The sequence below is a fragment of the Trachypithecus francoisi genome, unplaced genomic scaffold, assembly GCF_009764315.1.
Source record: "Trachypithecus francoisi isolate TF-2019V2 unplaced genomic scaffold, Tfra_2.0 Lachesis_group13, whole genome shotgun sequence".
In the NCBI taxonomy this organism is placed as follows: Eukaryota; Metazoa; Chordata; class Mammalia; order Primates; family Cercopithecidae; genus Trachypithecus; species Trachypithecus francoisi.
The window spans coordinates 93,207,770-93,223,596 of NW_022681458.1; the positions used below are offsets into that span (position 1 = coordinate 93,207,770).

General features: G+C 39.1%; 1 protein-coding gene and 1 long non-coding RNA gene across 3 annotated transcripts in view; one reads left to right on the forward strand and one right to left on the reverse strand.

Annotated features, from left to right (window-relative positions):
- LOC117095016 overlaps positions 1 to 15,827 on the reverse strand; it is a 276,890-nt gene that overhangs the window by 93,605 nt on the left and 167,458 nt on the right. Inside the window, exon 2 of one of the 2 annotated variants that reach the window (XM_033231547.1) lies at positions 6,718 to 6,760. The exons of the other annotated variant lie outside the window; for it this stretch is intronic. Coding sequence (XP_033087438.1) covers positions 6,744 to 6,760 — 17 coding nt within the window. The 3' untranslated portion in view covers positions 6,718 to 6,743. The remainder of the gene's footprint in view (positions 1 to 6,717; positions 6,761 to 15,827) is intronic. 2 annotated transcript variants of the gene reach the window in all.
- LOC117095017 lies at positions 8,712 to 13,218 on the forward strand. Its single transcript, XR_004441777.1, has 3 exons — positions 8,712 to 8,722; positions 10,041 to 10,047; positions 12,069 to 13,218. It is a non-coding gene; the product is annotated as an uncharacterized LOC117095017 (long non-coding RNA).

Sequence of the window (15,827 nt, forward strand, 5' to 3'; positions counted from 1 at the left end):
AGGAAAGCAGGTCTTGTTCCACACATGCCAGAGTATATTTCCACTGTGACCCTACTACCGCTGTTCTTCATCTCTTGCTCTTATAAAACTCTGACAGCAGAGGAAGAAAGAGTTTGAGAAGGTCTTATGAGGACGTACATTACCAAGAGTGCACCTCCATATTCACTCTGTATATTAGCCCCATAAATCTTCAATAAAGCAACAACATGCTTGATATTCTTGAATTTTTTTGTGGAAGCTGGTGAAGAGGCTCAATTTTGTAGGCCCTTAGAAAGGGTCAGACCACGTGTGCCCAAGATATAGTTCCAGGCTTCCCTGATACCAGCTAATGTACATTGAACATGTCAAGTGAAAGGCAGTTATTTAAAACTGTTAGCTCTCCTAATCTTTATAACAACTTTGTGAAATAACTTGAGTTGCTAGAAACAACATGCCTGAGGCTCAGAGAATGGAGGTAACTCACTCAAATCCAAAAAACCTAATCATGGGGCCAGGACTCTGACCAAGGTTTGTCCGATTACTGAATTGGAACCTGAATTTCAATTTTAGAGCTCCCCAACCAGTGACCATGCATTGACTATCGATGTACTAGGAGCGTCTAAACAGGGCCTTGGATGGCTGAGCTCCTCTGATGTTTCCAGACCAGGCTTTGCTTACAGTGTAAACATTCTCTTCTTTCTTGTTAGTGTCACCAACCTGAGGCATCTTTGTTGTACCTCAGTTGCCTCAGGAACTTCCATGGTTACTCAGTGTTCTCCTAGGTAAGTAGAAATTTTCCAGCCTGGCATTCAATAACCTCAACAATGTTAGGGAGGTGAAGAGCATTGGATTTCAAAATCAGGTTTCTGCATCTCAGAGATCAGAGTTGGATTCTGGTTTTCCCACGTGACAGACGTGTGATCTTGAGCAACTTAGTTAACCTTTTGGTGCCACTGATTTATAGTTGTATCTAACTCATAGGAGTTTCTTGATTATTAAATGAGATAGAATACATGCAAGCACTTTACACAATTCCTGGCACAGAGTAAAATGCCAAAAACTTTGCTGCCCCTGCTATTATTTTGTCCTATAGACCTACCCCTCTTTAAACAAGCTGGGCAGTTTGCGGGTTATTTATCATGGCTTGTGCTTCTTCATTGTCATAGATTGTATTTGAGGGCAAATAGTTTATTTGGGAAGTGATCCCAGGAAGCATCCATCAGGAGAACACAGAAATGAGGCAGAAAAGGGAAGAGAACCAATATAAAGTTAATGAATATTAGCCAGTCTGGGTAACTGAGGTGCAGCCCCACTGAGTATCTTCAGGACATTGGAATAAAGCACACCTTGGAGTTGTCCCACCTGAGGGACAAGGAAGCCACTGTTTGTCACTGATTGGAATTGCATTCAGGGGCATCAACTCCCTGATCCCAACAATCTCACCCTGCATGCCCACTGAGCACACCTCCATAGCCAGAAAAGGCTATCTGGTAGAGTTGCCATGTTTGCAGCAAGAAGCAACAGGTCTATAGGACGGTAGGAAAACCTTCAGTATCTCCCACGCCCACTTCTATGAGTTTGTTGTTGCACTTATTTCTACTTGCAATTCCCTCTTTTCTATCTTTTAAAAGGCCTACTCAGGCCAGGCATGGCGGTTCATGCCTGTAATCCCAGCACTTTGGGAGGCTGAGGAGGGCGGATCACCTGAGGTCAGGAGTTCAAGACCAGTCTGGCCAATATGGTGAAACCCCATCTCTACTAAAAATACAATTAGCTGGGTGTGGTGGTAGTTGACTATAATCCCAGCTACTTGAGAGGCTGAGGCAGGAGAACTGTTTGAATCCGGGAGGCGGAGTTTGCAGTGAGCTAAGATCATGCCACTGCACTCCAGCCTGGGCAACAGAATGAGACTCCATTAAAAAAAAAAAAAGTTTACATAGACATTCTCCTCTCTCTATGAAGACCTTCCTTATTGCCCCTATAATGTGGTCTTTTTCATGTTGGAAGTTCTGTGCATCACATGTTATAGTCTTTCTTGGATTATGTTTACTTATATGTTGATTTCAACAATTGACCTTTGAAATGAGGGGTCCTCACTTCCCTTTCTTTTCCAGAGCCAAACACAATACTTTGCCCATAGTAAGTGCTCAATAAATATTTGTTAAATTAAACTGTGTTTCACACTAAAAATGATTAAACATAAAATGTACTTATCTTCTCCACTAAGCAAGTTTTATACTTTCACCTCCTGGGAAATGTTTGCTGGGACATCTCTTTGCCTTCTTTAATGAATTTTGATCTTACATCACATTTAAATGCCTTGGAGTTCCAAAAGACAAATATATCCTCATGTAATTTAATGGCAATCAGCAGGCTCCCTTTTTTCTTATTCATATACAGAAAGCTGGTGGTCACAGCACGTAACTGATGAGACTAATCTGTCAATGTTCTAATAATTCTCTGCCTGATTGCACCCAGCCCAAGAGCCTGAATAATCACAGAAGCGGCAAGTGATTTGATCAGGACTAGAATAGATCATCGATTGTCCTCAAGTGAACTGGGTGTTTGTACAGGATGGGGTTAGCATGATATCTCAAGGAAGCCCTTCAGGCAGAAATCAATGTTGAGATTTCAAAGTGTTATAGGAAAGCCTAGAGGAAGCTTCTATGAGGTGCAATCGTAGGAGTACTTGGTATGGCAGAAAAAGAATTGAAGTGATGAGTTATCATACTGTTAGCTGGGATGCTAGCCAAAAGCATTCAAAAAGATTTGAGGATTTTAGTGGATGACTCAATCCTTTGATTGATTTGACCTCCGTGGTTCTTTTTAGTTTTCTAGATAGTTTGAACTATTTCTAACTCGATGTTAACAAGACAAAAAAGGAAAATCATGTTTCTATTGTGGTGTCAAGAAATAAACAGATGGCAAGACCTTAGCAGTGATTAAAGGGTACTTCATATTTTTGACAATAAAATAAAAATGCTGAATACATATTAAAACTTTATACTTATTTTGATAGGACTTTTATATAAATAGCGTTTGCACAATTAGGTAGTTCTACTTTGTGGGTAGACTATCTCCAAAGTTTGGTATACATGCCTCCCTGACTCCAGGCCTTGCCTTCATGCTTTGATTCTTTGGAGTCCATATTGCTCTCTTAGTTTGAAAAGTTTTAGTAGCCAAGAGTCTCCTCTTGCCCTTACATTTTTCTGACTGGCTTCTGATATTTAGAGAGGGAGCAGCCAAATAGAAGAAAGGCAAAGGGGCACAGGAATGTTTATGTTTGCTTCGTACCGATGTGTTTATCCAGCATCAGAGCTTTTAAAATGCAGTAGGTGTTGAAAACCAACTCTCTCCTATGAATTTCACTTATGGTTTCTTTGTAGAACCCAGTTTCTGATGTTCTTCCACCTGCTACATCTTTGCTGAAGACAAATGATATGTTTGAAAACTATTAAGCCTATAAATGTAAATTTCCCAATCATGTCTGATAGCACAAAATATTATATTAAGGAAAACGTTTTCAGTCAAGTAATGTACATCCCGTGCAGAATGTTCTTTTCGAGAGCAAAGTTTTCCACCTAGTTAGGCAAAGGCAGGTCACCTAGGGCCCCAAACACCGGGGTGAGGAGTATTTTATTCCAAGAGGGAAGGAAGGATTTGGATGATTTCCAGGCAAGAGGCCTCATAATCTGATTTACACTTTTAAAAGCTCCCTGTTGGCTGTTAGATGGGGGACAGGATCATAGAAGGACAAAATGGCAGATAAAAATGTCGTCTTCATAAAAGATGATAGCTATTCAGACATGGTTGCTGCCACCAAGGGCCTGGGAATGAATCCCTGCAGGTCCAAAGCTAAAGACATTGTCCGGTCATGAAGTGCATCTCTCACTAAACTCGGCAGGAGTGGGTCCTCACTCAGGCGTGTTTCCTGGTTTTCTCTTATCTTCCCTGTTTTGTGCCTTCACAGGGCACATTCTTGCCCATCTCCACACACCAACCCCGACTCCCTCCCTAGTTGGGATCACCTTGGTCTCCCTTTTCTCTTCAGCAGTCCTAATGTTGGCTACTCAGAAGACAAAAACTGGGTATAAAGTCTACAAATACTGGGCACATCAAGTGTCAGGCATCCTTTAACCCAGGAGAAATAGCCTATAGCTTTAGTGGTGGTTACTACTATTTGGTACCAGCCCCGGGGTTCAAATCATAGGGTCCTCTAACTTATTAGCTGTGATGTTGAGCAAATTACTAAAATTCTCCGTGCTTCAATTTTCTCCCATGTGAAATAGGAATACTGGTAGTATTTATCTCACATGATTGTTACAAAGATTAAATGGGTTATCATTTACAAAGTGCTTAGAAGTATACTTAACACATAGTAAATGTTACTTGAATGTCTGCTGTGGTCGTCATTAGCTACCATTTAGAGCTGTGTAAGGAATAGATAAGTAATGCCTAGTAAAGCACGTATCTTGGGGGCACATACATAGACAGTAAGTGCCCAATTAATGCTAAGCTATTATTACTTTGCTCAAATATGACACGCGTGTCAGAAATGATCGCTGTTTATTTATTTATTTTTTTGCCTCTCTTGCTGTTTCTAATTTCTTTTTCAGCCCCTATGAGGTCACCTATGTCTGTGCCTGTGTCTGTGATGAGTATATTTAACCTCAGGGCCAAGACAGAAGATATTGGAAGAGAAGCAGAAGCCGCTGGCTCATTTCCCAGTTTCTTTGTTTTTATGGAAAAAATAAAAGCATTTCCTGTCAGAACTAGGTACCACATTTTTGAGACTCCAGCTGAGCTTGAATAGTTCATTAATTTTGGCACTCTTACATGAAATAAAAGCAGTTTTGGAAAGTATGCCTCTATCTGGGTTAATTAGTATACGAGAACATTGGGGCTTTAACACTTTTTTTTTTTTTTTTTTTTTTTTGCTTCAACAATTCTTGTAATTATTTTGCTTAGGTTCATGCTGTATATAAACATATAAAAACAGCTTTATGTATCCATCCTGTGATAAAAGATAACTGGAATATTCATGGTGTTGAAGGGACATTTTGGGGAAGGGGAAGTATACAGACTGTATTACAGAGAAATTTGAAAGAAACAGAAGAGACGGAGGTTGGGGAAAAAAGATGAAGCTGTCTGAGTAAGAAAGGATGTCTTAAAGAATGAACAACAGCAAAAGGAAGCACCATGAACAGCCTGTTCCATTTTGATGTCTGACTACACATATCCCAGCTTCATTTTTATCATCTTAATGTTCGTGTCGTTACTGACATCCCTGACTTCTGTAACTTCTGAATGCCTCTTAAGGAATCTCTCCAATTATTTGAGTTTTTTGCAGATATTTAAAAGTATTTGGCTTCAAGGTTATGTTACATGACAGCAAACAAATGCTTAGTCATGCCATGAGTAGTATAAATGCCGGTGCTGCCTGCAGCATACATCAGTTCCAAGTAGATTATTTTTCCCTCTGTTTCCACCAATTTGTTACAACACAACTGGCACTTGAGGCCCAGATTGAACGGTATATCATACCCTCTCTTTGGCTCTTGAAAAATTACAGAACCCCCTTTCCTGCTGACATCCTCATAGGTTTAATATTTCAGTTTAAACTTCAGGGTAATGTGTAGATGCATTCTTCTAAGTTGTCTAGTGCAAAAGCATGAGATAGACAAGAGGAAGGTTGGAAAGTACCTACAAAAGACAAACTTTAAAAAAACTATATAAGTTAATTTAGTCAAAAGTATTTTCCTTATTTCAGGTAATTAATTATCTAGGCTGTCTGGCTAGATGGGGAATTAACAAGTATTTAGCCATGAAACGTGGATCAGATACTTCACATGATTATTTTATCCATTCTTTCCTATAACATTATAAAGTAATTATCATTATCCTTTTGCTGATAGGAAAACTGAGGTTAAGAGAAGTGAAATAAATAGTCTAACGGCATGCTGTATGTTAGTGCATTTATAAAATTTATGAAATTAATATTCATGGCAGATGAGTCTAAATCATCTGAGATTATTTTTTGTACCCTTCTTCCTATATGCATGTGATCACCAGAGCCAGTCCTGGCCCCAAGCTGCAGGGAGATGGAACATATGTGTTTTAATTAGTATTACTCAGGCCCTTAGAATGTATCACAGAGAAAATGACATCACAGATGCTCCAGTGTGTCATACACTCTGGCTATTTAAGGTTGTGTAATAGAATCCTACTCCAACAGGGGTTTGGATGCATATGGCAAAACAAATCCCAGAATTCCTTGTCCGTTCAGTTCAGGATGGAAGAATTCTCCCGCAGGACCCTTGCAATGGGCACTCTGCCCTGTCTGAGGAATCCTCGAGGATCCTGAAATGGGCTGCCCTCGATCCAGTGTGTCACCATGTCTCCCTAACTCTAACCACCCCAGGAGGTAAAAGAGCTTTCTCCTCTATTATACACAAACACACACACACACACTCCTTTCCTTCGACTCTTAAGAGTTCTTTCCTTCCTAATAGATGCTCTCAAGAGACTACAGAAAAGTTGGAACTGTTCCATATCCATAGAAATATGCAGAAACATGTGTGGTTATCCCAGTGACTGGTGGGCTCTTCTGGCATTCCCAACCAAAGATGCTAAATGCCCTACAATGTGTGGGGCCATCTGCATAAATACAAAATGTCCCTCCCCAGTATCACTGAATCCATGAAGAGTCTTCCTCCATCCCTTCTTTTTTTCACTTACTTCTCAATACTCCCTCTCACAACAATTTATTCCATCAGGTGCCCTGTGGGAGAAGAGAGGAAGTGGATTAACATATCACCCCTAAAAGACAACCTATTGTTCTGGATTGTGATCTCTTCTGATCCAGGTTCTCCCAGTTTCTTGGCTCGCAGTATTCGGTCAACCTGCTGAATACTCTTTATTGGCAGCTACTCAGAAGGCCACTGCTTGAAAATTTCAGCCCTTGGGGTTGATTTTTGCTGCCAAAAACAGCAGTTGTTGAGTCTGCTACATATTACTGGGTCATCCATACAGGTTTTTTTTTTTTTTCCAATATGGAAAACATTTGTTCTGCCAAAGTCATGCCTACCCCCAGCATGGGAGTTGACAGAATTCCATTTGCTTCTAGCAGGGGAAGAACTGACCTCTATAAATTACATTCTTTAATAATGGTTTTGCCCAGAGAAATCCGGCATTGCCCCAGGTCTTTCTCCAGATTCATATAAGCTAAATGAGGTGAAGATTTTGACCTGAGCACCTGGGTGGATGTTATGCTCCATATTAAGATGTGAAAAACTGCCTGGAAAAAAACTGTCTAGAGAGAGAAGGGAACATCAGGGTTTCAGCTTTGGCCTTGTTAAGTTTGAGATGCCTCTTACACATCTAAATGGATTTGTCCATATGACAGTTGACGATAGGAGTTAAGATTCCAAGGAGTGACCAGGGTTAGAGATGTACATTTGGGACAGGTAAATAGTTCTAAGTCCTCGGCCTGGTAAAGATAACCGCTATGGTTTGAATGTGTTCTCTCTAAAATTCGTGTCAAAACTCAATTCCCATGGTTGTGGTATTAAGTGGTGGCACCTTTTGGGAAGAGATTAAGTTGGGAGGGCTCTGCCCTCATAATTGAATTAGTGCCTTTTAAAAAGGCTGGGAAGAACCAGCTTAAGCCCTTTTGCCATTTGTCCTTTCATCATGTGAGGGCACAACATTCACCACCCCAGTGGATGCGTCAACAAGGCACCATCTTGAAAGCAGGGAACAGGGTCCTTGCCAGACACCAAACCTGACAGCACCTTGATCTTGGACTTCCCAACCTCCAAAACTGGAGAAAATAAATTTCCACTCTTTGTAAATGCCCTAGTCTCAGGTATTTTGCGATAGCAGCAGAAATGGATTAAGACAATAAAGAGAAAGACAGCATAAATTTAGGAAAGAAAGTCATCTTGGATTGGATAGCTCTAACATTTAGAATTGCTGAATATAAAATCATCAGTAGGTTCTGAGTCTGGTGAATGCCACTAACAGGCAGATTGTCTAGTTATGTTGCTGACACTAATGGTTAGAGTGTCAATTGTACTAATCCTATTGTTTTTCCCCAACTGTAAAATAAAGAGTGAGATATATATGGTTACTTTAAGGTGGTAAGATTATAGATGATTTTTCATTTCTTTCCTGTCCTTTTTTATATTGTTCAAATTCTCTACAGTGGACACATGACAATGTTATGAAACAAATACAATAAACATTTTAAATCTTAATAGCCTATATATTGTTTACAGTGCATCTCAACCATCATAAGAGCATGCACACCCCATCACATTATGATGTGAACACACACTGTAAAGGTGAACATCTTTTTTGTGATACTCAATGAATTATGTCTATAGGCATTTAAGTGGTTCTAAAAGTCTAGAATAATGATGCTTTGGCAAAAATCATAAGGCCAAGATGTCAGTGTGGCACAGTGTGGCATTTTGGACATAATAGAAGCATATTTATTGAATAAACAAAAGGTCACAGTTAAAAGTCACCCTATAAGAGCCTATTCGTTAGCTTGAGAAGTGGTTTACAAGCATGTTCCTTAGGTTTCTGTATACTTTCCAACTCTCCAAATGTGTAGGGATAGCAAAAATGCAATCAGGGAAATAATTCTTGGCCACAACTCACATTCCAAAGGAAAGAATAACAACAACAAAATACCCAAGCAAAACCATCAAACCACATCCTGGTAAAAACCTTTAATGTGCTGCTAGGGCATCATCTGGTCCCCATCATTACCAGCTGTGACTTGCGTACCCAGGAAAGGCCAGACTTCAGCAATAGGAACTAAAATCAAAAGCCCATGATATAGCTTTGAAGTTGAATGTGTTTAGCAGCATTTTTAACTAAGGTGGTGACTACAGAATTAGAAGAAGGGATGGACAGGGCCAGTATAAGACAAAGTTGCTAGGCACTATTTATAAAAATATGAGGAATCCTTGCAAATCAAGATAGGATAGTAACTTCCAGGTCTATCACAATTAATCTTCCATTTTTACATTCAGTCAATGTGAATTAAAAGTCTACTTTGAGCAGAGTACATATGGGTGCTTGGATAGATGAGATAATAAGACTGAAGCACTTTACATAAAATGGAGAATGCTGGGCACAGTTGCTTATGCCTATAATCCCAACACCTTGGGGAAGCCAAGGCAGAAAGATCACTTGAGCCCAGGAGTTCAAGACCAGCTTGGGTAACATAGTAAGACCTCAACTTTACAAAAAAAAAAAAAAAGTTTCATTAGCTGAGCATGGTGGTGTGTGCCTGTAATGCCAGCTACTCAGGAGACTGAGGTGGGAGGATTGCTGGAGCCTGGAAAATAGAGGTTTCAGTGAGCTGAGATTGCACCACCGCACTCCAGTCTGGGAGACAGAGCAAGACTAAATAAATAAATAAAATGGAGGAGAAATTAGTAAATAATCTGAAAGTAACATAAGCAAACATAATCTTAATATCAGGTTATCACAGCTAGAGTACATAATTCCTAGAACACTTATTAAAAGTTCTGCTGTAAGAAGCTTATCTTGATTAACTTATTTGATCACACATTTCCCTGCCTAGGAACCACTGTTCTATGGAATGTGCTCTAGGCCTACAATAAAAGCAACATTTTCCTAAATTCTTTGTTCGTGAAACCCTTTACCCAGAGCATTTCAAAAGAGTTGCATTTCAAAAAAAACACACTTGCTAAAAATCCTTCCAGTAAAGATTAGGCTCATCTAGGATTAATTAGGAAACAACTTTGGAGAAGCTGGAGTAGAGTTTGGAAAGAGAGAGGTAAATAATTTGGTGGATAAGTGAGTGGAAGGCATGTTGGGCTGAAGGAGCATGCCACGGCTTAGAGGTTGAACTCGTTTGGCATGGATGAGAACAATTTACATTCACAGAAGAAACATGAATTCCAAAGTAGGCTTGGTTCAGGGAGCTTTCTCTAAGAATATTGCAGCAGTCCTAGCACATCGGGTAACTAGAAAAGTCAACCAACACTTTGAATCATAATTACTAAGAGGTCAGTGAGAAGAGTGCAGGTAAAATCTTGAAGAATCCATTATCCTTATAGATAACACATCACAGAAGAGAATTCTTAAATTGGTTTTTAAAAATGTTGTCCTGAATAATTCAAGAGTTGCCACAAATTTTTAATGACCTCAATATTTCAAAGCTAGCATATTTTTAATTCATTTTTATTCATTTGTCTAAGTTTTACTTCTCCCTTGTAAAGCTGTATGCTTTACTATAAGACAAATTAACAGTACCATTTAATGCATTTTTTCCTTCTAGAATCCAGAATTGTCACCCATAAGGCAGAAACTCTGCCAGTTATAATCCTATCCTCAAAAGACATCATCAAAATGCTGATTCATACTGACTAAACAAGCTGCATATTAATTACTCATTTCAATGTCAGCATGTTCATTATATATTGCTCTTTCCAGGGGAAGGAAAGATAAGGAGATGCTAATGCTTCCAGGGCATTTCATTAAAATGCACAACGCTCAAAAAATAAGTTGCTTTTGCCCTTTAACTGAATTATGAAGAATAAACTTATGAAAATTATAGTGGAACTGAAGGCTTTACCATTTAAAGACAACAGCACATTTTTTGTCACTTTTCATACATGTTTTCAGTGGCTCAAATCTATTTGAGTTACGCAGTGGTCTCCCCAGTCCATACTACTACCTCCTATGCCTCTTGTTCCTCACCGTAAGCTCTGTCTCACCAGAATGGCATGTGCTGGTAATGCCTGGGGTGACAAAGAGAATTGGACATAGTAGAAATTCATCTTGGACTGTGTTCACCTGCTGGTCCAATTACAAAGGCTGTTATCAGAGTCAGGTGGGAAGCCTGAGTACATTATGGTAAACCTTCTCAGAGCTGCTCCTGCCCCAGCCTCCTGGACACATGTATAAGCCCAAGAGAGGGAGATAGAGCTGTAATAGCTAATCAAAATAATTATGTTTAGTAAATTGTGTAGTCCTTCTGTTCCAATTTCCCTACCAGAACATAAGGCAAAGGGAAGAGAATCCAGCTCTCTTTCATTTCCTACCTCATCCCACTCCCCTGACACAAACCCCAGGCAGGTTGGTTATGATGTCAGCTCAGGTCTTCCTTGATGGTGAATCAATCCAGCTGCCAACAGTGCTGAGCAGAGAAACAGGAAAAACTGAAACGGCCAGTGGGGGAGCAAGGAGCAGGTGGGTCCAAAACCAGGAAAGCAGATGCAGAGTAGTGTCAGGGGGACAGAGCTTACAGAAGAGCAATAAGAGGATCAAACTGAGCAGGGCTGCTGGGTGCCTCCAGGGTGAAACTGCTTGCAAGAACATTTGAGGCACCCTTTAGAGGGCCCCAAAATGCTGGTGGGTGGTCTGGCAGGGGACCCGAAAGTCCTTTACCAACAAGTAGGAAACGCTAGCAAAACTAGTGGAATTTGAGCTGTTCTTATTAATGTGACCTCATGTGGTCCTAGCTGATGAGTCCTAAGAGAAATGTGTGGTATATATGAATCTGGGGAGAGCTCCCCTTTCTCTAATATCAAACAGATGTCTGTAAACTAACATTGTAGGAGAATAAATTTGAGGATTCCAAATGACTAATGAAACATACCAAGTTACTCTTTTTTTTTTTTTTTAATATTTCAAGCTTAAGTACAAAGCATGGGGTGTGAGCTAATCATGGTAGGCAAGAAAGATGGAAAAAAGGTAGAGAGAGAAATAGTTCATGGTTCAATAAACACCTATTGTGCTCTTGGCTCTTTGTTGGATTTTTTGTTCATGGCCATTGTTTTAGCTGATCTTCAAAAGGAAAAAAACTAAGTCAAGCATTATTATCATCATTTTACAAGGAAGAGATGAGTTTCAGAGATAGGAAGCAACTTGTAAGGAAGACCACACAGTTTCTAAGCATTGGAGGTAAAATCTGAATCAAGGTCTATGTGATATCAAAGCCTATGCCTGTACCCCGAAGCATGAGCAAGACAACACTCTGGGGTGCAGAAAGAAAACATTAAAATTCCTAATTAGATTTATTATTTTTGACCTGTACTTACCAGTAAGATCATTTTAATCCAATCCAGGTAGTGACATACCACATCCGGTTCACAAAATATCCTGAATTAAGAGGGGTTGACAGAAGGATGGCAGCATTCTCCTCATTCATTGATCAGCTTTTAGTGTATTATGATGTGCTGTAGTTTACGTGGCCCAGTAAAGTCTCTTATATTGAGTTTTTAACTAATATACTTCAGAGAATAGACTAATGGCTCCAAAACATCCCTCTAAAGAAGCAAGAGACTGATGTAAACACTAATGGTGTATACACATGTGAAGCGTGTGAGCGTGATCTCTTTGTCAGTCACAAAAAAAGAGAAACGATGACACAATAGACTCTGACTCAAAGTCAGGCAAAAAAATTCTTTTAATTATCAAGCCTATTTGAGGTATGGGTTGGTATTCATTATTTAAACATTGCCTTTGCCTATGTTACGTATTTGCATGCACTGTGCTTTTGGAGGTGTTTTTTTTTTCTCAGTAATGAATATTATTGAAACCAAGTATATCCACTTAGAAGCCAATCCATGAATCACTGTTTCAAATTTTAAACAAATAATTTCAAAGACAATAAACTATTTGGAATACATTTAATATTAATAAAGTTTAGTACTAGTAAGTTTAGTATTTTATGCAGAACAAAATGATTGGTCATCAACAAATATAAAGCTTTAAAATATTATATATTTCATCTTTGTTCCATTTTGAAACTTTTCTCTTTTGGAATAAAATAGACATAATATATTAATTGAATGGGATATATATGAAATTCATAAAAATAAATTTATTTCTATTAAGAATATATGTTCAAAAAATCTGATAGAGTGTGTTATCAAAAAAGTTGCTGGCTGCTCCACCACACATCAGAGTGTAGTGAATATGGCGTGGCATATTAAAGTTATTGATAAGTATTTTTAAGCAAATAAATAGAAGAAAAAATACTACATAGGCATGATGTATACCTCATAAAGAGATGTTTGGAAAACAAAGAGTAGGGGAGACAGCCTTAACTTAATTTTAATAAGAAGGTTGAAGTCATCGGAGGGTGACCATACATCGCTGTTAGCCTTGGCTTATGCCTGCTCTTCCACATCCCCCCAGACAATGTCCCTTTCCCCTTCAAAGTGATCTGGTTTAAATGATAAACTTTACAATCATTCTAATTATACAGAAATTTAAAATTTTTTTTAACTTCTTCACGTGACTTTCTCTCACTCTTTCTTTTTACCCTGACCAAGAAAGAAAAAAAAAAAAAAAGTATCTTTTTTCATGACCAGTTCTTTCATCTGTACACAGTATCCTTTAAGCTATGACAAATTTATGTTACAGTTTTTCTTCCTTGCAAAATCCATCTCTCTCCCTCTCCTTAGGATCCTTCTTCCCCTGCCTATGAATGTATCCAGGTCTTGCAAAATCTAAAATTAGAATTCAGAAACATTTATTCTGAGATGCACATCTCCCTTTGAACAGTTTTCCCCCTTTTATTTGGAAAACTTTCTAAAGGAAAGTCCTTGCTTGCTACATATTCTTCCTTCTGTACTCAACACTGTATTGTAATTGCTGTCTTGGAGTTTCCCACTGACAATGCCACATCAAACACCCTGTTCTTTAGCTTATTCCACAGAAAGTTATTGAGAACTTATTGGAGGACTATGCAGGAATCCCACCCCTTTAACAAAAGAATGGCCCTTCTCTACTTTCAGGACAGTCAGAGAGAGTGTGAAGGGAGGAAGCTACCACCTGCCTACTTAGCCAGATGGACTGAATTGATTGGTCTTCAGATGGTCCCAACCACACCATTCCTCTCTGCAAAGGCATTTTCTTAACCTCCCTCCCACTACATCCTTACCTCTCTGAATACTTGAAATTATTGACCAGCTTCACCATCTTAAAAGTTGATATTATTTTGGTCTATTCTAGGACACTGCAGAATGTAGTATAAGTAATATGTTATTTGGAGTCCGAAGGATCTGGATCTGAATTCTAGTTCTGCCCCTCACTATTGCTTGCTGAATCCATCCAAGTCATTAATCTCTCTGAGTTTCAGTTTCACAGTCTATCAGATGAAATTATGATGCCTAAATCACAGGCTGTTTGCCGCTAATCTTACTAAGACTATTTTCACATGAACATTGTCTAATTTTTTGTTATTATACTTAAAGTTTTCAACTTCCTTAAGTGGCACAACTAACTGGACTGATTGTGCTTTAATCCACATTAACTTGCAATAGAATCAAAAGCATCTTGATTCTATTGGTCACTTTTGATCCAGTGTTTACTCTTCATATACTTGAGTCCAGGTTTTAGGGCAATGACACTGTTTTTATGAGAATGAAACCAGCCAAATTGTCCCACAGAAATAATATTTACAGGTTTTTAATAAACATAGAAATTGACCCTCCATATTAAAACTTGACACTTATATTTGTCTTAACTGAGTTTCTTCCTCAGGAAACCAATCCTTAGGCAAGGGACTGAAACTCACTAGATCACCACATCCAAAGAGATGCCGGACACCTCGTTTATCAGGCGTTTATCAGGCTTGCTTCCTGACTCCTCTCTAATTCCTGTTTTCCTCTTTCCTCAATATATAAACACCCCAATTTTGTTCACTTGGGGAGACAAATTTGAGAATGACCTCTCATTCTCCTTGGCTGCAGCACCAATTAAAGCCTTCTTCCCTGGCAATACTCATTGACTCCATGATTGGCATGCTGGGCAGTGAGCAGCAGGACATAGACCCTGGAGGTACAACAACAAGAATTCAAGACAATTAAATGTACTGAGACAACTGAGACACTTTCTGTATTGTGCCCAAGAGCTGACTTCCTATCCATTGATTCTTCCTATCCATGAGCATGGTATGTTCTTCCATTTGTTAGTGTCCTCTTTTATTTCACTGAGCAGGGGTTTGTAGTTCTCCTTGAAGAGGTCCTTTACGTCTCTTGTAAGTTGGATTCCTGGGTATTTGATTCTCTTTGAAGCAATTGTGAATGGAAGTTGATTCCTGATTTGGCTCTGTGTTTGTCTGTTACTGGTGTATAAGAATGCTTGTGATTTTTGCACATTGATTTTGTATCCTGAGACTTTGCTGAAGTTGCTTATCAGCTTAAGGAGATTTTGGGCTGAGACAATGGGGTTTTCTAAATATACAATCATGTCATCTGCAAACAGGGACAATTTGACTTCTTCTTTTCCTAACTGGATACCCTTGATTTCTTTCTCTTGCCTGATTGCCCTAGCCAGAACTTCCAACACTATGTTGAATAGGAGTGGTGAGAGAGGGCATCCCTGTCTTGTGCCAGTTTTCAAAGGAAATTTTTCCAGTTTTTGCCCATTCAGTATGATATTGGCTGTGGGTTTGTCATAAATAGCTCTTATTATTTTGAGGTACGTTCCATCAATACCGAATCTATTGAGCGTATTTAGCATGAAGGGCTGTTGAATTTGGTCTAAAGCCTTTTCTGCATCTATTGAGATAATCATGTGGTTCTTGTCTTTGGTTCTGTTTATATGCTGGATTACGTTTATTGATTTGCAAATGTTGAACCATCCTTGCATCCCAGGGATGAAGCCCACTTGATCACGGTGGATGAGCTTTTTGATGTGCTGCTGAATCCGGTTTGCCAGTATTTTATTGAGGATTTTTGCATCGATGTTCATCAGGGATATTGGTCTAAAATTCTCTTTTTTTGTTGTGTCTCTGCCAGGCTTTGGTATCAGGATGATGTTGGCCTCATAAAAAGAGTTAGGGAGGATTC